The sequence below is a fragment of the Cervus elaphus genome, chromosome 20, assembly GCF_910594005.1.
Source record: "Cervus elaphus chromosome 20, mCerEla1.1, whole genome shotgun sequence".
Lineage (NCBI taxonomy): Eukaryota > Metazoa > Chordata > Mammalia > Artiodactyla > Cervidae > Cervus > Cervus elaphus.
In genome coordinates, this window is record NC_057834.1 from 99,330,329 (window position 1) to 99,354,811 (window position 24,483).

General features: G+C 37.0%; 1 protein-coding gene across 15 annotated transcripts in view; it reads right to left on the bottom strand.

Moving 5' to 3' along the window:
• Positions 1-7,644: 7,644 nt before the first annotated feature.
• The window catches only part of MIER1 (MIER1 transcriptional regulator), a 69,105-nt gene continuing 52,266 nt past the window's right edge, over positions 7,645-24,483 (bottom strand). For all 15 annotated transcript variants that reach the window (XM_043875856.1, XM_043875853.1, XM_043875852.1 and 12 more), the window contains 5 exons: positions 24,156-24,237; positions 22,913-23,007; positions 18,420-18,547; positions 13,170-13,309; positions 7,645-10,682 (listed from right to left, as the gene is read on the bottom strand). In XM_043875856.1, coding sequence (XP_043731791.1) covers positions 10,354-10,682; positions 13,170-13,309; positions 18,420-18,547; positions 22,913-23,007; positions 24,156-24,237 — 774 coding nt within the window. In that variant the 3' untranslated portion in view covers positions 7,645-10,353. The remainder of the gene's footprint in view (positions 10,683-13,169; positions 13,310-18,419; positions 18,548-22,912; positions 23,008-24,155; positions 24,238-24,483) is intronic.

Below are 24,483 nucleotides of genomic sequence, written 5' to 3' on the forward strand. Positions count from 1 at the left end.
TATATTGTCACCCTGCTTATTTAACTTATATTCAGAGTATATCATGAGAAATGCTGGGCTGGAAGAAGCACAAACTGGAATCAAGATTGCTGGGAGAAATATCAATAACCTCAGATACGCAGATGACACCACCCTTATGGCAGAGAGTGAAGAGGAACTAAAAAGCCTCTTGATGAAAGTGAAAGAGGAGAGTGAAAAAGTTGGCTTAAAGCTTCACATTCAGAAAACTAAGATCATGGCATCTGGTCCCATCACCTCATGGGAAATAGATGGGGAGACAGTGGAAACAGTGTCAGACTTTATTTTTGGGGGCTCCAAAATCACTGCAGATGGTGACTGCAGCCATGAAATTAAAAGATGCTTACTCCTTGGAAGGAAAGTTATGACCAACCTACATAGCATATTAAAAAGCAGAGACATTACTTTGCTGACAAAGGTCCATCTGGTCAAGGCTATGATTTTTCCAGTGGTCATGTATGGATGTGAGAGTTGGATGGTGAAGAAAGCTGAGCGTTGAAAAATTGATGCTTTTGAACTGTGGTGTTGGAGAAGACTCTTGAGAGTCCCTTGGACTGCAAGGAGATCCAACCAGTCCATCCTAAAGGAGATCAGTCCTGGGTGTTCATTGGAAGGACTGATGCTGAAGCTGAAACTCCAATACTTTGGCCACCTGATGTGAAGAACTGACTCATTTGAAAAGACCCTGATGCTGGGAGGGATTGGGGGCAAGAGGAGAAGGGGACGACAGAGGATGAGATGGCTGGATGGCATCACGGACCCAATGGACATGAGTTTGAGTAAACTCCAGGAGTTGGTGATGGACAGGGAGGCCTGGCGTGGTGCGATTCATGGGGTCGCAGAGTCGGACACGACTGAGCGACTGAACTGAACTGAACTGATCCCAGTGCATGAAATGGCAACCACTCAATATGGTACCCGGTAGTATTTGTAACAATGTTGTTTCAGCCACCTTGACCCTTCGTCTGTGACCAGCACGTGCTCCTTTTGAATGAATGGCTCTTCACCAACCATCCTAGCCAAATGAATCCAAAAGGGGCTGCCACCTTATGAGTTGCCTGCAAGGTGGCTGATAGGACTTCACTCCCCTGGCCAGAGGGACTGATAAGCTAAGGGTTGAACCCATGGTCCTAGCCAAGAATACATAAACTATTAAGGTTGTGAAGGAAGAGAACAAAGGGAAGCTTATCTAAGCTCAATCTAAGCCTGTTGAACTTTAGACCAGTCATTTCCCCATTTTAGGCCTTATGTGTTCCCTTCCAAAAAATTTGAGGACTGAGTGGGAGGTTCCAGTTGCTAAATCGTTGCTGACTCTGGGCTCTGGCAGGTTCCTTTCACCCGGCTGCTGCTTCATTTATAGGCTTCTTGTTGGCTCTGCAGAAGGCCCAGTGTACAGCGTTCTGTTGGAGCTGTTGTACCTATCAGAGCACACTGTGCTAGTTTACTTTTGGCTTCCTGATTACCTGCCTCTTGGCCCGTTATATAGCAAAGTGAAGGAAATTGGAATCAACTGCTAAGTGACTGCTACCAAATTTGAAGCCACTGCAAGTTTGTAATTCTGAAATTCACATTACTCTGAAAACCATTTTCTTTTTTTCTTGAGTTCGTTGCCAGACTCATTTGGCAATGATATTTGACCTAACATTTGTATGAATATGAATACGTATTTTAAAAGTCAGCTTTAAAAAAAAATAACTTAATTTGGCTGTGCCGGGTCTTTGTTGCTGCATGGGCTTTCTCTGGTTGCGGCAAATTGCTACTCTAGTTGCAGTGTAGACTTATCATTGCAGTGGCTTCTCTAGTTGCAGAGCACAGGCTCTAGGACATGCAGGCTTCAGTAGCTGTGGCCCGCGGGCTCTAGAGCACAGGCTCAATAATTGTGGCACACAGACTCTGTTGCTCCGTGGCATGTGAGATTGTCCCAGATCAGGGATTGAACCCATGTCTTCTGCATTGGCAGGTGGATTCTTTACCACTGAGCCACCAGGGAAGCCATGAACACGTTTTATTTTGGACATTAAGTGGTTCTATACTCTGCTATGGATCTCTTATAAAATATACATATTACCTCCCTAAAATCTGAAAAATTAGGGCTACAGGGATTTTCGATAAGGGATTATAAATCTGTGCAACTACTGAGCATCTAGTAGGTTCTGGGGATAAACATTCCCATGTGTGATTTATAATCTCTGTGATATCACTGTGGGTATTGTGCTTTACAGATGGGCAGTTTTAGTGTTTTCTTTAGCATAAGATTATGAGTGAGTGAAGTCACTCAGTTGTGTTTGACTCTTTGTGACCCCATGGACTGTAGCTTGCCAGGCTCCTCTGTCCATGGTGTTCTCCAGGCAAGAATACTGGAGTGGATTGCCATTTCCTCCTCCAGGGAATCTTCCTGACCCAGGGATTGAACCTGGGTCTCTCTCATTGCAGGCAGACTCTTTACCATCTGAGCTACCAGGGAAGCTTTAAGATTAAAAAGTAATGGCTAAATCAAGAGGAGAAATCTTGAAATACGGCTGAATTTGGATGGGTAGAATGCAAAGAGGTGGCATAGTATAAAAAATGCTGTTTGAACAGGAAGATTCTAAGCACAGTTGACCTTTGAATAATGGAGCTATTAGAGATGCTTACCCCAACCCTGAGCAGTTGAAAACCTGAGTCCTGCTGTGTCTGCCTCAAAAACAAAGGAATTAGTAAATGATTTATCCAAAGGCAGGAAGCTGAGCCATTTTGGATACAATCAGGACTCAAACCCTAGTTCTTTTGATTCCAGGTATTGTGATCTCTAATCAAACACAAATTTTTCTCCACACTTAAAGATCTGCAAAATGAAAATGCAGATACTCTATTTATTGGAAAAAGATATCCTCATATAAGAGGACCCACACAGTTCAAATCTGTGTTAATGGTCAACTGTGCACATTTTAGACTGTCTGTTGGTGGAAATGAGGTACAGTATGAGGTATAAACAGAAATAAGGAAATAACAAGGCCAGGCACTGTGGGGCTTTCAGCTATCTGTTCTGAAAAGAAATATTTAGAAGTACTGATTAAAAACAGTGAGGCTCCAAGCCATCAGGTTAAGTTCACTGCTTTCACTGCTGGCCTATGGGATATACCGTGTAAATACTTTATTCAGTTGCTAAATCTTTTCTGATTCTGTGACCCCATGGACTGCAGCACGCCAGGTTCCTGTCTTCCACTGTCTCCGAGTTTGCTCAAACTCATGTCCATTGAGTCAGTGATGGATATAACTGACCCTGCTTCAGAAATATTGTTTTTAACTATAATAAGATGACTTTTCAACAGGATACTTAATCTAAAATTCAACTAAAGAGTAGGCTCCAACTAAAGTGGAGCCCAGATGGTGATGCAGGCTAGCCATGTAACCACTGACATTCATGTTGAATGTTTCTTCCCCTCACCCATGTAGCCCCTCTACCCTTTTTCCCACCCCCACCCCTCAACAACAGACTTTAGGGAGAGGAAGAATGTTGAGGTAGGTGTGCCAAGTTGCTTCAGTCGTGTCCAACTCTTTGCAATGCTATGGGCTGTAGTGTGCCAGGCTCCTCTGTTCATGGGATTCTTCAGGTAAGAAGACTGGAGGGGGTTGCCATGCTCCTCTAGGGGATCTTCCTGACCCAGGGATCGAACCCACGTCTCTTGTGTCTCTTACGTTGGCAGGAGGGCTCTTTACCACCAGCGCCACCTGGGAAGCCCTTATGTTGAGGTATATAGAGTTAACAAAAGCAATGGGAGATGCTGTTTTCATAATTTTAACTAGAAACTTTTTGAGGAAATAAGTTTCAAAATCCTTGCTGTCAGAGCTAAAACAAAGTCCCAAGGCAACTGGTAGTATCTTTACCAGCAATGGTATTAACTGATGGGAGTGTCTAAATGAAAATGTACCTTCACAAATGAAGAAAGGTGGAGGGGGGAGGTTAATATTTCATGTACAATTTAGGCTTTATCCCCAAAGGTACAGGGAAATCAAGTGGGAAAATCTCCCATGAGTCTAGTCAGTTGGGCCTGGCCCTTTTAAAAGCACATAGGAAAAGTGGTTATTATAAGTAATTGGAAAAGCAGCTTAACATGCCCAGTGAGCAAATATTTGAGCTATCTGTAAGGCAAAAGGCACTGTGGTTGGATTTGGGTATACGGTGAAGAAAACATGGCCCTCTTTCATGAGACTTATGATCAGGAGGGGATAACCCTACAAAATCAAAATGGCACCTGTGGCAAGCGCTACATAGAAGACTTGTTTTTAAGACCACCATAATCCCAGCACTTAGAAATAACTATTATTTTTGGCATATGACCTTCATTGATTTTCCTAACCAAATATTTACATGAAACATATCCCTTTAACAAAAGCGCGAATACCCTGCTCTTTTCACTAAAGGTGTGACGCAGGATTGTGGGAGGTAAGACAGCTAAGAGAGCCATTTGGCCATTTTAGGTTCAGTATTACTACTAGCATTAGCCACTTATGAAATTTGTGGACACAGCCCAACTGTCTTTAGAGTGTGTTTTTAAAATGCAGATGCCTGCCTACTAAACAGTGGAGGCAGATGCAAAAAGCAATGCAGCGACGAGGCCACAGGGCAAAGCAGTTAACGAAGCAGGTAATTCAGGGTGTTTGAAAACTCAGAACCACCAGCCAACCAAGTAAACCCACTGTCTACAACTGTGTTCAGGGGAGGTTAACGGAGTATCCATGCTCAGGATGACTGGCACCTCTTTAGCTTGTAGCTGGAACTGGTTTCTCACATTCACTCCGCTAAAGCATCCTAGTGACAGGAGTAGACTAAGGGCAAGTTCTCTCCCTAAACCTAGATTTCCTGGTTAGGAATCTGAAGTGACTCTGATGCCATTCTCTACTTGATCTCTTTCGCTTCTGAAAGAAACTACCCCAATTCAGGGTCCATATCTTTTTCTCTTTAAGACCTTAAGCTTTTTATACACTTAATTGGTCTTTCAGAGAAAAAGAGGAAGACCATTTAAAACTTACCGAACTCTATAAACACACTTTCTAGTTGGTGTGCAGAAAGACGTGTTCAGCCAACTCTACAGTCAACCATAAGTGTTAGTGAGAGTAGCAAAAAGTGGAATTTTAATCAGGCTAAATGTGCATTAGCCTTCACCTCTCTCAAACTTCAGATCAAGTCTCCTTACCTTATAGTAGTTCTCCCTGGAAAGTGAGTAACAGGGGGTGAGTCCTGAATAAGCCATGGCTGTTATAATCAGCCCTGCAGGAAATGGTAAAAACAAAAGCCTTCTTATGGGGCTCACACATTTCTGTCGCTTGTTGTTGCTCAGTAGCTGTCATGTTCAGCTCCTTGTGACCCCATGGACTGCAGTGTATCAGGCTCCCCAGGCCTTCACTGTCTCCCAGAATTTGCTCAAATTCATGTTCATTGAGTCAGTGATGCTATCCAACCATCTCATCCTCTCCTGCCCTTCTCCTTACCTTCAATCTTTGCAGCATACAGGTCCTTTCCAGTGAGTTGGCTCTTCGCATCAGGTGGCCAAAGTATCAATTCAGTTGCAGCATCAGTCCTTCCAATGAATAGTCAGGGTTTCCCATTTTCCCATATCTTGAATAGTCAGGATTCCCATTTAGGACGGACTGGTTTGATGATCTTGCAGTCCAAGGGAGTCTCAAGAGTCTTCTCCAGCACCACAATTTGAAGGCATCAATTCTTTGGCGCTTAGCCTTCTTTATGAACCAACTTTCACATCCATACATGACTACTGGAAAAATCTTAGCTTTGACCATATGGACCTTTGTCAGCAAAGTGACATTTCTGCTTTTTAATACACTGCCTAGGTTTGTCATAGCTTTTCTTCCAAGGAGCAAGTGTTTTTAAATTTCACGGCTGCAGTCATCAGCTGCAGTGATTTTGTGGCCCAAGAAAAGAAAATCTATCACCGTTTCCCACTTTTTCCCTTTTTATTTGCTATGAAGTGATGGGACTAGATGCCATGATCTTAGTTTTCTGAATGCTGAGTTTTAAGCCGGCTTTCTCACTCTCTTCATTCACCCTCATCAAGAGGCTGTTTAGTTCCTCTTATAGTTGCTTAATTTCTAACAAATACACTAAGTTCAAGGAAGATCTTACTTAGCTAGAATTATGGGCCAACAGTGGTTAGCTCTTTATTCCCCTGAGCTCATGCCTACTCTGTTCCGGTGCCCTCCTTGGGCTCAGCATACACTCACACTGCTGTACGCACCTAATGCCTTGGGAAGAACATGCTACATCTCTGATGCCGTAAGCTAAGCACAGTAGCCAGCACAAGTACGGGCCCAAACGTTTGCTGAATATTGCATACGTTAACATGATGAGAACTTGTCATCATTGACTTCTAAATGTGAAGAAGGTTTTACCATCAATTTGGACAAAGGAGAATTGGAAGTTCAACCCCAGTTTAAATGGCAATTCCTCAATGTTCTTCACAGAATAAGCAGACTTTAAATGCACATTCAAGTTCACTTCTTGGAACAAGCAAAATGAAACTTTAAGTACAGGTGACCTTTGTACAACACAGAGGCTGGGGTGCTGACCCTCCACCCAGTTGCAACTGTGTGTGTAATTTACGGTCTGCCCTCGGTATGGTATTCCTCTTGTCATCCAGTGTCTCACACCCACAGATTCAACCAAGCATGGATCATGTGGTATTTACTACTGAAGAAAATCTGCATGTAAATGGACCCATACAGTTCAAACCTGTGTAGTTCAAGGGTCAACGGTATATTATATATTCTAAAAAAGTCACAGGACCTAGTATAAAAACAAGATAAAAAATAATCATGTTTGGTAAAGAAAAAACACAGATGTCAGATGTCAAAGATGCCAGCACAATACTAAGGGTAAAAAAGAAATAAGGTTATGGATAATTGGTATTAGAAGACAGAGATTAGTGCAAATGTTTAAATACATAAAGTCAGTCCATAACATGGGGCAGATAAGATTTTGCAAAGGATAAACCTGATTACTAAACAGCAGAGTTGATTTTATGATAAAAAGTTTAAATAATCAGTAAGTGTAATGATATAGGAAGGTCATTTTTAGGGAGAGATTTATATGGTTTTCCTCACTGGTACTTTGCATAAATATGGATTATAGTTAGAAAAACCTTTATTTCTGATTTGGTATTTAGCAGTGGTTACATGTGATATTTAGCAGAGCTGGTTACACACCCCAAGGGTCATCAGCACACATCTTGCCTGGAAAATTCTTCAGCCCGCACTTTTCAAAATGCCCACTCAATTTTCTGTTGAGAGTAAAGCGAAATTTTTTTGCAAAACTGTTATGTGATATAAATTGCACTGTAAAAGAAGGAAACAAAATGTTTTTAAGTAGTTCAGAGAAAGAGAAATGGGTGAATAGAGGTCCACAGACCTAAGGATCTCTCTGGAGGACAAAAAAACATCATCTGTCCATTTACCCATGAGGTAAAAGGGGTCAGGAGCCACTGAAACACTATTTCACACCCTCGTCTAGGAGCTGAAAGAACAAACTGTATACATTCACGCTGTAAACTGCATCATTCAAACTTAAAATCTATAATTAACACCTACTCAATCTACTAAAAATCATTCACAAAGCATTATGTAGGCAAATATGTTTAAAAAAATATTTTAATAAGCATATTCAGAATGGCAGACAGGGAACAGGGGGAGGGGATTATTTTACAGTGCAAAATTATTATGCATAAATTTTAAAACATTAATCCATAATTTTAAATGCCTATTTAAATATTATTTCAAATACGTTTTAAAGCTCAACAGATTTGTTTTGTTGAACTGAGTTGCAAATTTTGAACTCTATTTGAAAACACATCATAGAACAGAATACCATTCCAAATGAAGATAGTGCTTTGCTGGGGGTAGGTATGGGGTGAGGGAGACTAAGTAACTATTAACGAAGGCTTCTTTTCCCAATGCAGTTTGTCAAGAGTTATGAAATGTACTAAATCTTAAGCAAATTAAATTCATGATATTACTAAAATTTTTTAAAGTAGTGCAATGACTTATCAAGTTATAGTGGCTGCATTATAAAGAACAATGTACTGTGTCAAATACTTGTATAAACATAAAATACAATTAAATATTTCTCTATGAAAAGCTGAGCATTATGTATTATAATAGTGGAATGTTTTTCATTAGGCAGACTTTAAAAAGATTAAGAAAAGTAAAATTTCCTAACATGTATACAACATGTGCCGTATTTGCAAACATGCCTGAGAATTTATTTAAAATGTTCCTGTAATATCAGTTTGCAAGAACTTCACAAACCTGCTAACAAAATGCATCTTTTAAAAAAAGGTGAAAATGGCATCTCTAATATTGCCAACAACTTAAAAAAAGTACATCATCACTATTTCTATAGACCATCTTTGAAAAAGAGCTAGGATACTTTGGATTCATATAATAAAATTTGATTTAGAAAATGGATTGTGACCATCTGCTAAAGCTGCCATTCTGGATAAATTAATGTTCTAGGTAAAACAAAAACAACAAAAAGCTCACGCTTCTCACCACATTCACCCAAAACTTTGATTTACTTGGATCTATACGTAATAACAGTGAATCTACATCATGTAAAGTCAAGTGTTGTAAAGTGGCTTTTAACACTGTTTGGGGGAAAAAAGTTGTTCACATTGGTGGAGGGAAGCAGTCTGAACATAGGTTAATAGTAATACTTCATGGAGGATAAGGCCTAAACCATAATTTCTCAGTGCAAACCTCTACTCAATTGCATTAGACAGTTGAGCCATTAAAAACAAGACCACAGAAGATATATTCTAAAAAGACACTGGCTCTTTGATGGCTGAAAATGAACTGCTAGAAATATCTGGGGATATGTCTGTGTGATAAGAGTAGTTAATAATCTTTTATAAAAGTTTGGATATAGGTTGGTCTATCAGCTGTATAAAACTACATTTTTTTAAAATAAGAATTTTGCACTAAAAATAAAATGGCACTCTTGCAAGGTGATGCAAAATCAGTTCAGTTCAGTCACTCAAGTCGTGTCCAACTCTTTGTGAATGGATGATCCTATTTGTAATCACACAGAGCAATGGTTACTGAATAGCTTATTTTCACTTTGGAAATGCACTATCAAATATGAAAAGCTGGATTGTAATTGGAAATCTAATTATCTGGTGATCTATTTCCACCAGATAAGTTTATCACTTTTTCCTCATAAAATCAGTATCGTTGCCTGCCAACTCCTTGTGTGTGCTAATATCTAAGTATCACTTGACCTTTTCCCCTGTTTAATGCAAAAATGGGAAATTTTATAAAGCATATAAAAATAACTGAATGGGATTCTGGTCAGCATGATACATTTAAGCACTTGAAGTCAACATTAAACTTCTGTTTTGCTTCAAAAATAATTTTGAAAATTATAACAAATGCAAAACAAACTATGTGATCTAAGTATCATGCTTAATTTCAGTTCTCAAACTATTTGTCCTTAAGTAAAAACTTGAAAAAACAAATGTTCACAATCCTTTATGAATGCTTTTACCACCTGGATAAGAAACATGACTCAGTTACTACACAAACACTTAAAAATTCATTAGAAAAACCTTAGCAAAATAAAATGAAAGCTGACAGACTCAGAATATCAATTCCTCTCATAAAAGTTTACCAACTGTACAAGTTAAGAAAATTATACAAGCTTTTGTGTTAAGAAAGGACAGCTCAGTCAAGACATATGTACTGTAAAAATCTTTCAAAGGCTACAAAGAATCTGGAAAAATACAGAATGTATTTCTTAAGCCCAGATAAGAATATGGAAAGACATCATTGATGTCAACAATTTTACATATACAAACCTGACTTGGTTTATTTTTAAACTTCTATATATAAAAAAATCATGCTAGCATAACTTTCAGGATTCATAGGGTTTCCTTAATAATGATACTCAATTTGTATGGAGAGAAAAATGTCTGTTATAAAAGACACTTTAAGAAACTCTGAAAAATGGTGTTAATCAGAAATTTGAACTTGTTTTTTTCTTCTCTGCCATCAAACTAAGCAAAAAGTACCTTGTAGTGAAATTTTAGGATTAATACATCAAATGAGAAGGTACAGATCTATCTGTAGTTCATTCAAATTTACTAAACTGTTATTTCCTTAAAAGGGCCTTTACAATTTTAAAGCAAAAAATATGCAAAAGGCAGAATTATAAAATCTTATTTACTCAAGTTAGGACTCAATTCAAATTTTAACCAACTGCTTCAAGGAAATCAACTTTTTAAGGTAACCCATCAACCCTGAAAATTTTAGTCACACCAGAATTTACTCCAAAGAAACTAAAGTTTAGTCATCTGTGTTCTCAAGTTCTTCAAATTTTCCATGTGAGATTGTGTCTTGGAAAAACTCAGAACCACCTGGACTTTCTTTTCCATTGCTGTTTACCCTTCGCCTTTTGGCAGGTCTCTCACTTTTTTCATCAAAATCATTTTCATTTCTTGCAGTCATATGGGCGACTTTTGGGTCAGTGGTTAGGTTATCTGTTTCATAACCATTGGTATCCATATCTGTGTGAAGTGGTTTCTTACTTCCACCTGTTGGTCCATTAACATGTAATCCTTCAACTTTCACTTCTTCTTTGTTTAATGTTTCACCTGGTCCATTAGATGACACCCCTTGGTTGGAAGAGACATGAAAGAAACTGCTAATATTATAAAGCTAAATTCATAAATTATTATAAAAGTGCTATAAACAGCTGTAAAATAACTTTTTATCAAGGAAGTGAGGTATCAAATATGTGTGTGTGTGTATATATATAGTTTGAATTCTGGCTCTATTTACTTTAGTAGCTGTGTGACCTTAGGCAAATTATTTATACTCCCTTGTACCTCAGTCTGATCACACATATACAATGAGGATAACAAATTTATAGGGCTGCTGTGAAGATTAAGCTAATGAATGTAAACAATTAAGACCAGGATTTGGTATGTATTAATAGCATGCTGGTATTTACATGACAACAAATAAGCAATGGATCCACCAGCAGTCTAAATAAGCTGAGTTAAAGCAAAGATATTCATAAATTATTCAGGTTGAGCAGTTTGTAACTTTCTAAAACAATGAAAAAATTATATTCTTTCTATAGAAGCTTGAGTTTTCTAATTGCCTTACAAAAGCAAGATGACATGACTTTTTCATTCTTAACATTAATCTGTCATAATGTTAAATTAATGCCTGCACTATACAAGCATACACTTGAAAATGCTAAAGGCAAACACAAATTCCTTCCTAATAGACTGAGAAAAGAAACTGCATAATTAATAATGTAACAAAAGGTCATGTTACAGTTGACTGCAAAATGGAAGACAAATTTTGTGAATGCTTAATGTAAAATACAGAATGTGCTACTGGAGAAAATGAAAATTTAATTACCTGAAAAATATTCACTATAAAGAATGAGCCTCAAATACACATTTTGGTCAAAGAAAGTATTCTATTTTCTCAACTCAGAAATGCACTCAAACCATAACTGCTTATGGGATTATGCACCATATGATATAAAAGGAGTGATTTTTCCACAGTAAGCACAAGAAGCTAGGTTAAACGATCATTAGGTCAAAAATCACTATTAGATTTCAAGACACTAATTAAAGCCCCTTACGAAAAAAGACAATTGGGTTGGAAAGGTCTTCCTTTCCTTGAAAAGCCTGGAAATCTTAATTGTATTGCATGTGAATCGCTTCTGGGCGGAGTAATGTGTTAAGTAATTCATGAACACTCTTCCTAGGCTAACTGCATGTTATCATCAAATGGTTAAAAAGATTCAACCAACTGCCTATCAAAACACTTAAAAAAAAAATTCCAGAAAGTTCCAAAAGGCAAAAACTTGAATTTACTTTGTGCTGGCAAATACTTAAATAGTGTTTACATTTTATTAGGTATTACATATACTCTAGAGATTATTCCTTAAGTATTTTGACAGGCACTTGGCTGAATCTGCAGATGTGGAACCTGCAGAAACAGAGGGCTGACTGTACTACCAATCGTCTGCCCACCTGACTTTCCACCCTAGTACCAAGGTCAATCTCAGCTGCTTATTCAACTTTAGGATGGTTGTGACTGGCATCAGAAATCATGTCAGTGAACCTGAATGTTCTTGAATCAGGAAATGGCTGCTGAGCCCTAATATTTGTTTGGCTTGTTCTTAGAGGGGAAGTAATGAGGGAATGGAAAGGGATCATTAAATGAAAAAGTATATTCACCACAGTATATTAAATGCCAGTGTGAGAGCAAAGATCAGAAGAAAGGTCAAATTGTTCAATGTTCCTCTTCTAGTTTTTGAGGGGGGGAAGGGATTAGCTCTCCACTGGCCCTCCCCTAAAACTGTTACATCAGAATGCAGGTGGGCAGAGCTTATCTCTAATTTACCAGTTTCCTATTAAAGAGGATCAGAGAAGATTTATTACTTTCTGCTTAGAGATGGTCTTAAGACTATTTTAATTAAAGTAGAAATCAAGAAAATTCTCTGACCAGGCCTTACTGATCCTCAGTCCACTATATATTTTAAACCAGAACCTATCTTAATCTCAAATATGTGTTTCTTTTTCATGGGCATAAAAATGAATGTCTCTGTATAATATTAATGCACAGGCTGACACATCTGTTTTATCTTTTCTTACCTTTCTAGGTTATTATGCTATCAAGGAGAAAAAATATTTAAAAGGTACCCTTGTTATCTGCTTTTTTCCATTTATATGCTTAAAGTGGTTTCCTGCTAGACTGTTATAAGTACTCAAAGTATTTCATATCTGTGTACTTCTGATATGAAATGGCTGGAGTTCTGGTCTAAGACTTAACACTTACATCTAGACATTCCAACCTGATAAGAAAATAGATGCTATTTTCTTAAAAGAAATGGTCACTGTTGATGGTATACTTTATTAAATGTACTTTTTAGTGATATCAATGGGAATTCTTTCCAATTAACTTGTACATATTCTCTGTGTTAGTATATATGCACCCTGATATTATGTTTCATCTGGAATTTATGACTTTAGGTCTGCTTTGAGGGTTGAACAGACACAGAAACCGAATTTCCCAGGCTATTGAAGGAAAAGTGCCCATCATTATGAAGAAATACAAGTGCTTCTCTGCTTGCTTACCATTCTGATTACTATTGCTTATGGTGCCATCTTCCTTCTCAGACTGGCTGTTGCTACTGTTTGAGGCAGTTGGGGGAGGAGATGGTGCTCGACTGGAAGCAGCACTTTCACTTTCGTCTAGAAGACGATCCATGTAATCCCTTAAAATTGAGGGAAACAATAATTATTTTCTTATATTAAAAACAGCTGAAAATTAAAACTGACTGAGGTTAAATTTACAAGGCTTTATTAGCAAGTATACCCTAATTTTCTCTTACATTAATCCCAGTGTGAACATTTAAATCAAAAGCTCCTTTTGGTTAAATGTCTGTAGGAAAACGTGTGAGGGCTTTACACTAGTAAATGTTACGGACCAACAGGCAGTTTTAAAACTTTAGAAATTGTAGGCAAGTGATCAGAGTGGCCCAACTGAAATCAGAAAGGCTGTAAATGAAGAGGGATGATGTCAATCACAAGGAGTACAAAAGAATTTCTGAACACAAATTGAACTGTAAAGCTGACAAAGATTATTTTATGACTATGGCAATATCTGAAAGACAAACTAGGACCTAATAATGAAATACCTTCGTGAAGCTTCCTGTTACTTTCTCTTATCACCCTTCTGTTAGAGCTGAGCTATAATAAGCTCGCAAAGTTCCTGGGCTTATCTGCTAGCTTCGTCTGCCCGCACATCATCAGAGGTTGAGTTTACGTCTTCCCTAAATCATTTCTGAGCTCAATGGCATGGGATGACACTTGTGGTAAGCGACACTGGGTTGAGGTTAGATCTGAACTAAATACCTGTCTCTCTCAGGTTTCGTGTCTTTAGTTATAAAATGCATGTAATCATACATGACCTATGTACTGGGCTGTTGTACAGGATATGTGTAGCACAGTGTTTTATGAACTATGAAGTGCTACTGAGTCACTAGAATAAAGGTCAGCAAACTAAGGCCTGTGGGCTGGCGATTTATTTCTGTGGATAATATGTTACTGAACAGTCATATCCATTCATTTACATAGTGTCTATGACAACTCTTACACACCAACAGCAGACCTAAGTAGTTTCAAAAGAACTTAACATCTGCAAAGCCTAAAATATTTACTCTCCAGCTCTTTACAGGAAAAGTCTGATGTCACCTGTAATGAATAATCCCGTGAAGGCAGGGAGTTCAGTCTGCTTTCTTTACCTCTGCATCATTGGTGCCTAAGTTTGCACAGTGTAGAGAAGTACAATAAAAACCTTAATACATTATTTATTTTTAAATTCCCTCAGAACAAGAATAATAAAAATATTAAGACAAATCTTTCAGAATTTTGTGAGCAGGGTAAGTAGGAATGTGGACAAGAAAGAAACCATGGAAGGGCTTGGAACTTTACTGAAAGTCTGTGGTAAACAGTCTGCAACTAATTAACATTTTAGGCTTTATCTTCCTCATCTATAAATGGAGGGAATTAAATTTGATGGTCTTTTAAGATCTCCTTGTCTTTATGTCATTCATCATTATAGAACAATTAGGTAACAAATCTGAAGCACACAGAAACAGAATGAACATGATGAATGCAATGCCAAAGGGACTTCTGAAGTTAAAACTAACAGAAATAGATAATGCACTAGGAAGAATTGCTGGAAATAAATCTGGTATAGTGGGAGTGGGTAATGGAAGATGTTAAAAGCCACTCAAAGGAAACTAGAACTGACGAGATACCAAAATTATTTTAAATCTCTGAATATAACAATGACATCATTAAAGACTTATTACTACTGTTTCTTAAAGGTTAATGCCATCCAGAATGCTTAAGGAAAGAGGAGGTAAGTAGACCACCCAGGGGGTTGGAGAAGCATTCAAATAGTTAGAATTATGCCAAGTTATTTTTTACTAAAAAAAAGAAAAATTATAATTATTTGCAAGGCTGTTACAGCAAAATCTTCCATTTGCATATGGCTACCAATTCTTTTAGGTAGTGAATGGAAAGACTGCAGTAGGATTTATCAAAGGTCATGTATAGGCAGCAAAGTGGCAAATGTGCTTCCTTTTGGTGAACAAATCAAAGGTAACTATGTAACAGAAAAATAAGCAAAGAACTTTCAGGATAATCTGTTCTTAACTATACATTCTGACTAAAGAGAAGATTGAAAAATTCAGTCAAATTTTTGTCTAAAGGCACTAACTTAATGTTTTTGTCTAAAGGCATTTAAATTTTGTGTGGTCACTTAAAGTGCAACTATTAATGGAAAGAGAAGGTCTTGGAAGCAAACTACAAAAATATTTCTATGCCAGAGAAAACCACAATTTCTCCCCATCTGCAATATACAGTCTAGTCATGGCTTCTCATAGGAGACTTAACACAGCTAAAGGGATCAGGAGGAGTCAAAAAAAAAAAAAAAGTTTTCAGTTAAAAAAAGAAAAAAAAACTTTACAAAAGACCCAGAGGGAATATAGTTGAAGACTACAAAACACTGTTCTTGTCTAGCAGGAAAACATTTCTTCACTTCATACCGTAACACCAGGGGACACACTGTTAACTCTTAAAGCCTGAGAAAAGAGAAGATATGGGATTACTTTTAACTATGACTACCGATATGCAGAGTACATCATGAGAAACACTGGGCTGGAGGAAGCACGAGCTGGAATCAAGATTGCTGGGAGAAATATCAATAACCTCAGATATGCAGATGACACCACCCTTATGGCAGAAAGTGAAGAGGAATTAAAAGGCCTCTTGATGAAAGTGGAGGAGCAGAGTGAAAAAGTCGGCTTAAAGCTCAACATTCAGAAAACTAAGATCATGGCATCTGGTCCCATCACTTCATGGGAAATAGATGGGGAGACAGTGAAAGCAGTGTCAGACTTTATTTTTCTGGGCTCCAAAATCACTGCAGATGGTGATTGCAGCCATGAAATTAAAAGACACTAACTCCTTGGGAGGAAAGATATGACCAACCTAGACAGCATATTAAAAAGCAGAGACAAAAAAAAAAAAAAAAGGCAGAGACATTACTTTGTCAACAAAGGTCTGTCTAGTCAAGGCTATGGTTTTTCCAGTGGTCATGTATGGATGTGAGTTGGACTGTGAAGAAAGCTGAGCACCGAAGAATTGATGCTTTTGAACTGTGGTGTTGGAGAAGACTCTTGAGAGTCCCTTGGACTGCAAGGAGATCCAACCAGTCCATCCTAAAGGAGATTAGTCCTGGGTGTTCACTGGAAGGACTGATGCTGAAGCTGAAACTCCAATACTTTGGCCACCTCATGCAAAGAGTTGACTCATTGGAAAAGACCCTGATGCTGGGAGGGATTGAGGGCAGGAGGAGAAGGGGACGACAGAGGATGAGATGGGTGGATGGCATCACCGACTCAACGGGCATGAGTTTGAGTAAACTCTGGGAGTTGGTGATGGACAGGGAGGCCTGGCATGCTGCGATTCACGGGGTCACAAAGAGTCAGAAATGGCTGAGCAACTGAACTGAACTGAACTCCATCTACAGAATTCTTAAACCTTAAGAAGAATCAAGGTGACAGATATAAGTAGCTTCAAAAGGTTTTTAAGAAGCTATGGAGAGATTATTAGAAAAACTAAAATGTTTAGTGGCACATCCCTACCTAACCTGTTGAGCCTGACGTCACAGAGGACCAACTAAGCCAGCCCACAACACTTCCCTTGGTGATGCTTTCTGAAAGAGAAATCTGAATGAACCATAGGTCTGACCAAGCATGGCAATTCTTATATTTTTATTGCTGATGACGACAGACTGCCTGCAGTTCGTGTATGAACTTTATTTCTGAAATGGGTGAAAAGATGAAAGATGTTACTATTGCTTTTCCCTATAGCTTGAAAACTATTTTAAGATATACTCTGAAGACTGGATAGCTATATGTAGTTCTACATTATTATGTCTCAATGCTACCAATAAATAAAAATTTAACTATAAATTGATGATAATAAGCAATTATATAAAAACTGGAATACTGTTATATATAAAATTCTACTCATTATGGCCTTTGAACAAAAAGGAATGGGGCAGAGTTCAATGTCTCATGATTTCCAAGGACAATTATACCCATTTATTCCCTTTCAGATAAGTTTGCTTTGGATTTTAGAGTGTTTGAATACTCCAGATATGGAAGTGACCAGAAGAAACACCTGTAATGAATATGACCAAGAAACAGTCCAGTAGAGTAGTTTGAAAAGCACAAGAATATGCAAATAAGCACATCTTTCAAAGGCAATTATTTGGCTAGGCTTAAGAATTTTACTGGTGCAGGCTGACCAAATGAAGTCACAACTCTGCATTATTTTTATTCCATAAACATAATACAGGGAATAATAAAGGCAAGTATGGTAAAGTGAATTTCACTGTAAAGTTCATCAGTATTTTAGAGCAATACATGAAATAAAGGGTTCGATACGCTATTACTAAGTACTTAACAGTAACACATTACTAGTGAGATTGGGGATAATGTATCATTCAGTAGCTAGACTAAAAGAAGCTAACAGAATTTGGTGTATGGGGACTGGATTAGACATATGAGGCATTTTGCTTAAAAAATGGATATAGTAACTAACTATACTCCCTCTATCAGTAGGAGTTAGCTAAAGTTGTATTATTTATTAAATATTATTTCTTTTAGAGGAAAAGGCTTCAGAATATTTAGAAAAAGGGAACTTATCATGTACATGTTCATTTCTCTATAAAATATTTTGTAACAAAAAAGAAAATACAATTTGACCTGATTTATTACATTTCCATGTTTTTTCCTTTGACAGCATCTATATACAGATCTTATTTTTGGTTCCCAAGATCTAAAATAGATTGGGCAAGGAAAAATATTAATTTCCCTTCTTCTTTAAAGGACTATTAGGCATATGGCCCTATAAGTTTTAGAAAAGACAGTCTCTCCTATTCTTATTGCTCTCTCGGTGTTATTAAATCAAAACTGCATGTGCTTATACTGAGTGGAACAGAATTTAACAAAAACATGCTTTCACAGCTCTTCTGATCCATCTCCTCTCAGGAATACTACTGAAAACATATACTCTTAACATCTACTTTGATAAATTTGCTGTCTCAAATAATATGAACTGTAGTTTACAATGTTTTATAAGACACTGAAAGTCTAAATACCCTAGGAGGATGTCAATAAATGGATAAACTGAAATTAGTGTAAACTTTTATCCTTTTAAAGAAAGAAGAGTCTAAAAATCACAATTCTCTCAAGAAAAATTTAGAAAAGCTTAGTGAAAATGACTCAAAAGAAAAAATCAACTCACGTTACACCAGGATGAAGATTATACTTCTTTTTTCCAAATCGTGTTTGCTGAGCAAAGAAATCGTAACGTTCAGATTTTTTCCACATATAATAGAATGCTACACATTCACCAACTGATCTTGTTCGAACCTATAAGAAACAAATACTTCTTTTTAAGAATTATTTCCTCCTTAAAGGAGTTATTTCATGAAAAAATCTTAAGTTTGAAAGTAAATTTAGCTGACCTTTAAGTAATAAATAATACCAGTTATAAAATATAATACAGTACCAGCTGTGTTAAAAATTACTCTTTCTAAGCTCCCACTCAGAGAAATAATATATTGGCAACAGTTCTTCAGATACTAAACATTATGCTTTTAAAGAGAATATCATATTCATTTACTATAAAAATAAATACTCCTTTATCAAAAATGTCTGGCAGTGGCATTTGAATTAAAATTAATGTTATAAGAAATCTGCAAATACTTTTACTCACAGAACACCTAGGAAGACTGAATTTAAATGCCCTTATTTAAGGGATTCTCTTACTAATCCCAACACTGATCCAGACTCAGCTACTTACATTGTAGAAAGGCTAAAAATATTCCAGTGAGTTAGAAGCTCTTATAAAAATGCTAATATTTATTTCAAATGGATATATCTTTCCTTTTCTCCTTTGCCTTTAGATTCTCTTCTTTTCTCAGCTATTTGTAAGACTTTATTTTTTGGGCTCCAAAATCACTGCAGATGGTGACTGCAGCCATGAAATTAAAAGACGCTTGCTCCTTGGAAGAAAAGCTAGGGCAAACCTAGACAGCATGTTAAAAAGCAGAGACATTACTTTGCCAACAAAGGTCCATCTAGTCAAACCTATGGTTTTTCCAGTAGTCACGTATGGATGTATAGTCCAACTATAAAGAAAGCTAAGTGCCAAAGAATTGATGCTTTTGAACTGTGGTGTTGAAGAAGACTCTTGAGAGTCCCCTGGGCTGCAAGGAGATCAAACCAGCAATCCTAAAGGAAATCAGTCCTGAAAACTCATTGGGAGGACTGATTCTGAAGCTGAAACTCCAATACTTTGGCCACGTGATGTGAAGAACTGACTCATTTGAAAAGACCCTGATGCTGGGAAAGATTGAAAGCGGGAGGAGGAGACAACAGAAGATGAGACGGTTGGATGGCATCACCGACTTGATGGACATGAGTTTGAGTAAGCTCTGGGACAGGGAAGCCTGGCGTCCTGCAGTCCACGGGGTTGCAAAGAGTCGGACATGACTGAGCGACTGAACTGAGTATTTGTTTACAAAATCACTCCAGTGGTTTATTGTACTATACCTGTTTGGGAACTGAATGGCTCCTCTTGCCCTATATTAAGTATATAGGATTGGCAGATGATGTTGACAAAATTCCCTTTTTTGCTACTTTGCTTGTAGAGCTGGTAGGGTTGCTGCATAGAAAATACTGGGAGTTTAAAAGGAAAAGTGTATCTGAATTGAGTGTTTGAGATGCAAGATGATATGATTTAACTCATAAGTTTCTGATCATGAAGTTGGGTATCTTCTGTGGGACTGACTGGACCTTAGGTTAACTTTATGACATCCTTATTTTGTTAGGTGGCACGTATTCTTCTTTCTGCCCCTCTGATCACACTTCATGACTTTGGCCCATGTCGCTTTAAGACAAAGCTTATCAGTGTTTTAAAAACAAAAACCCCAATCACCTTCTCAAGCTGTTTTTTGCTTCCTTTTTAGAATCTTATTCTAGAAGACAACTGTCAAGTCAACTGTACTTTACTGAAAGCAAAAATTGAAAAGACATTTTGTGGCATGCAAAAGTATTATGAAAAATCCTCAATTAAGTAAGTCTGCATAATAATACAACCTATGATTAAGATCCAAATTTCAATTCTAGGTGTAAAAACAAAGAATATTTTCAATGGACTATTCCCCTCCCTCTTAAGAATTGTCCTCCCTATGGTTCACTGGAACAAACCTGTGAATTAGGTATAGGTCAGATGACTTTTTTAACACTGAAATATCACCATCCCAAATATTTTTCATAAGTAAGAAATCAAGGTCTTATTTCAATATTATGTTAAGACTTTTTTTGGCTAAGTTTTTTTGTTTTGTTTTGTTTTCATTTATTTATATTAGTTGGAGGCTAATTACTTTACAATATTGTAGTGGTTTTGGTCATACATTGACATGAATCAGCCATGGATTTACATGTATTCCCCATCCCAATCCCCCCTCCCACCTTCCTCTCTATCCGATCCCTCTGGGTCTTCCTAGTGTACCAGGCCCGAGCACTTATCTCATGCATCCCACCTGGGCTGGTGATCTGTTTCACCATCGATAATATACATGTTTCAATGCTGTTCTCTCGAAACATCCCACCCTCGCCTTCTCCCACAGAGTCCAAAAGTCTGTTCTGTACATTTGTGTCTCTTTTTCTGTTTTGCATATAGGGTTATCATGACCATCTTTCTAAATTCCATATATATGTGTTAGTATGCTGTAATGTTCTTTATCTTTCTGGCTTACTTCACTCTGTATGATGGGCTCCAGTTTCATCCATCTCATTAGAACTGATTCAAATGATTTCTTTTTAATGGCTGAGTAATATTCCATGGTGTGTATGTACCGCAGCTTCCTTATCCATTCATCTGCTGATGGGCATCTAGGTTGCTTCCATGTCCTGGCTATTATAAACAGTGCTGCGATGAACATTGGGGTGCACATGTCTCTTTCAGATCTGGTTTCCTCGCTGTGTATGCCCAGAAGTGGGATTGCTGGGTCATATGGCAGTTCTATTTCCAGTTTTTTAAGAAACCTCCACACTGTTCTCCATAGTGGCCGTACTAGTTTGCATTCCCACCAACAGTGTAAGAGGGTTCCCTTTTCTCCACACCCTCTCCAGCATTTATTGCTTGTAGACTTTTGGATAGCAGCCATCCTGACAGGCGTGTAATGGTACCTCACTGTGGTTTTGATTTGCATTTCTCTGATAATGAGTGATGTTGAGCATCTTTTCATGTGTTTGTTTGGCTAATAGTTTTAAGTCACCTACTAAGTTCTTACTCCTTAAAAAGGATTTCAGGGCAGGGGGGATTGTGGCTCCTTTGAGTTACATCAGCTTATCATCCCAGGGGTCCCCCTCCATAGCATGCTTGGGTCAGTATTGTTTGAATTTAAGCAGGAATGCTAGAAAACTTTTTCAGAATCTTGGCCCTTTCAACCATGAGTTCATTTGCTTTTCTTTAAATCAGAAACGTATATAGCTAGTCATTGGCATAATACAATCCTTTCACAGAGAAGTCACTATACTGGAGATTATCAGATGACTTGGTTACAACATTAACATGGTTTGGCTACATCTTTTTTTTAATCAATGCTAAGACTCAAAATTTCTGTCTTATTAGTTATATCTGATGTCAAATAACACAATTAACAAAATTATCAACCACACACTAAAGAACACCAAAATTGAGAAAAATCAACTCAGAATTTGTAAGCAACTATTTTATTTATGTAACATAAAATGGATACTGTTAAACGTGTTGAAACAAATCAACTGAAAACCATCCGATCACACCCAGAGATATAAAAGAGGATGTGAGGACAGACTATTTACAGAGCTTCAGACTCAAGCCCATAAAGCCCAGATACTTGTAACATCACCCTAGGTAAGCCATCACACATCTGATATACCATCTTTGAGGGCACATGTAAAGCCAAGTTCCTTGTCATTTATATTAGCTAAAAATGTGACATTTATAAGCCTAGACATTACTTAATTTGCCATATTTGAGATTTTAATTTTGCCTGTTCTAATTTTCCTTAGGAACACAATTTTTTATTCTTTACAATTATGTAGTTCTATGAAAAATCTTACCTGATTTCAGTTTAACAGAATTAAGCCTAAATAAATTTGTAAGTAATTATGAAATTTGGGGGGATACAAGTTAACACTGTATAGTTGATATTCATATGGCATGATAAATTATGCTAAATTATAAAATTATATAATGCATAATAAAGCTGACTTTTAGAGGTATTTTTCTGGAAAATCAAATCTTAATTAAAAGCAAATTAAATATTAGGTATCTGATTTTAGAACGCTCAGGACTTAAGCAAACATAAAAAAATTTTCATTGTAAATATTTTCATGGTAAAAATGCTTTAAAGTTTCCAAGTTTAAAGAAAAATCTGTTAACCAGTTTGTGGAAAATAGTTTTAAGTAATTACATTGTACTCACACATCCCATCCAGAAGCTGATAAACATAGTTTTAAGCAGACAGTTCTTAAAAGTTTCCAATAAACACCACACACTGGGAACAGTCACTTTGCAAATATATGCCAGGAAGTCTAGGCATGCTTTTATAATCCCCTAAATACTAGCATATTAAATATTCACTATAGAACTTTTAACATTAGAAAATATAGTAGATTTCATATGACCGAGGTTAACTAAATTTATTTTTATAAAAAAAGACAACATATATCATTACTTACTTTATTAGCCTGAATCAAATGAAAGTCCTTTCCATAGGCCTTCAACCCTTGTTCAAAATTTCTGCACTCTTCCTCCGTCCAAACAGATAATTCCTCTGACGAAATTGGGGGGTGGGGGGTGGGAAAGAGGGGGAAGGAAACTGTTAAGCAATATTCTCCCAAATGCTGCACGTAACAAAACTGTAAATAAAAATATAACTTTTGGTAACAACGGAAGTATTTTACTCCTGAGTTCTACTATTGATGGCTTCAAGATAAAGTAACAAAACATCCTTATTTAATAAAATTTTGGATGATTTAGTCCCTAACTCTTCAACCTCAACTTAGGCCATTTCCTCCCTATTCTTTATGATCCAACTAAACCAGTCACCTTTCAATTCCTTAAACTCATTATTTTCTTTCTTTCTTTAGACTTTGTACATGCTCTTCCCTTTGTCTAGAAGTTATTTCATGCCTCTTATCTCATCCCCCCTTTCACCTAGCTAATTCGTTTATAGCCCAGTAAAAATATCATTTTGTTCTAGAAGCTTTCTTTTACCGCCTCATTCTTTCCCCGAACTAGGTAAAGTCCCACTGCAGTAAGTTTGAACTGCACCCTCGAATTCTCCTTGGAAGAACTCAGAACTATTTTTCAGCTTTCCTACCTAGGCTCCAAACACCGAGAGTTCAGGGGCCTTGTTTATAGTTAAAGCCTCACAATTTAGTAGGCCCTTCCATTTTTGTTGAATGAATGCTCTTTCACTGGTTACACAATGATATATAACAGTACCCTTAGTGAAGTGGGGTGGGAGCCAGTTTAAGAGTGACAAAAGAATTCTAGCTATGGCTTCATTATTTATGAAGCATGCTTCCCTCAGCAAAGAGACTTCAGTTCTCATCAATTTTACAGTGAAGGTAACATCTGTCACTTTACTCAGTTCACAGGACCATTACCAAGATCAAGTAAGAAAATATTTATAAATGCCTTGAAACTGAAAGGCATTATGTATTTTTATTTAAATGGTCTTATTTTCTCATAAAGGATTAACCCCATTCCCCATAATGCCTTGTGTAATACTTACGTTATATACAAGTTATGACAAACTATTATCCAACAAATATTTACTAAATTCAGAAAGATTAGTATTAATTTAGGATATACCTAGTTAAAAACTTTTAAACTTTTAAAATTTCAAAAAATTTAATAGCTTTAAGTTTTACACTTCTGCAATATCATGAAAACAAAGTTAATATTTATGCTTACCTCTAGCTGCTTTTACATTAAATCTTAATCTTCTCAATGCTTCTTCTGTATCAAAATTGCATTTAACTAATTCATACAATGCCTAGAAAAATAAAAGGCTTCAATATGTAACCTGGACTATGAACAATTCAAGGTGACAATTTCTTAACTGAGTAAAGGCTTTTCTAGAATCCAGTGTCTCCATCCTTTCTGGAGGACAAATAATTCCAGTGAGTGCAACATAAAAAACACTAAAGAAAAACAAACATAATTCATTCCTGATAATTAACTGCCTCTAAATATGTAGAAAATACTGGATAAGCAAACCTCTAGCAGTGGCATGGTTTTT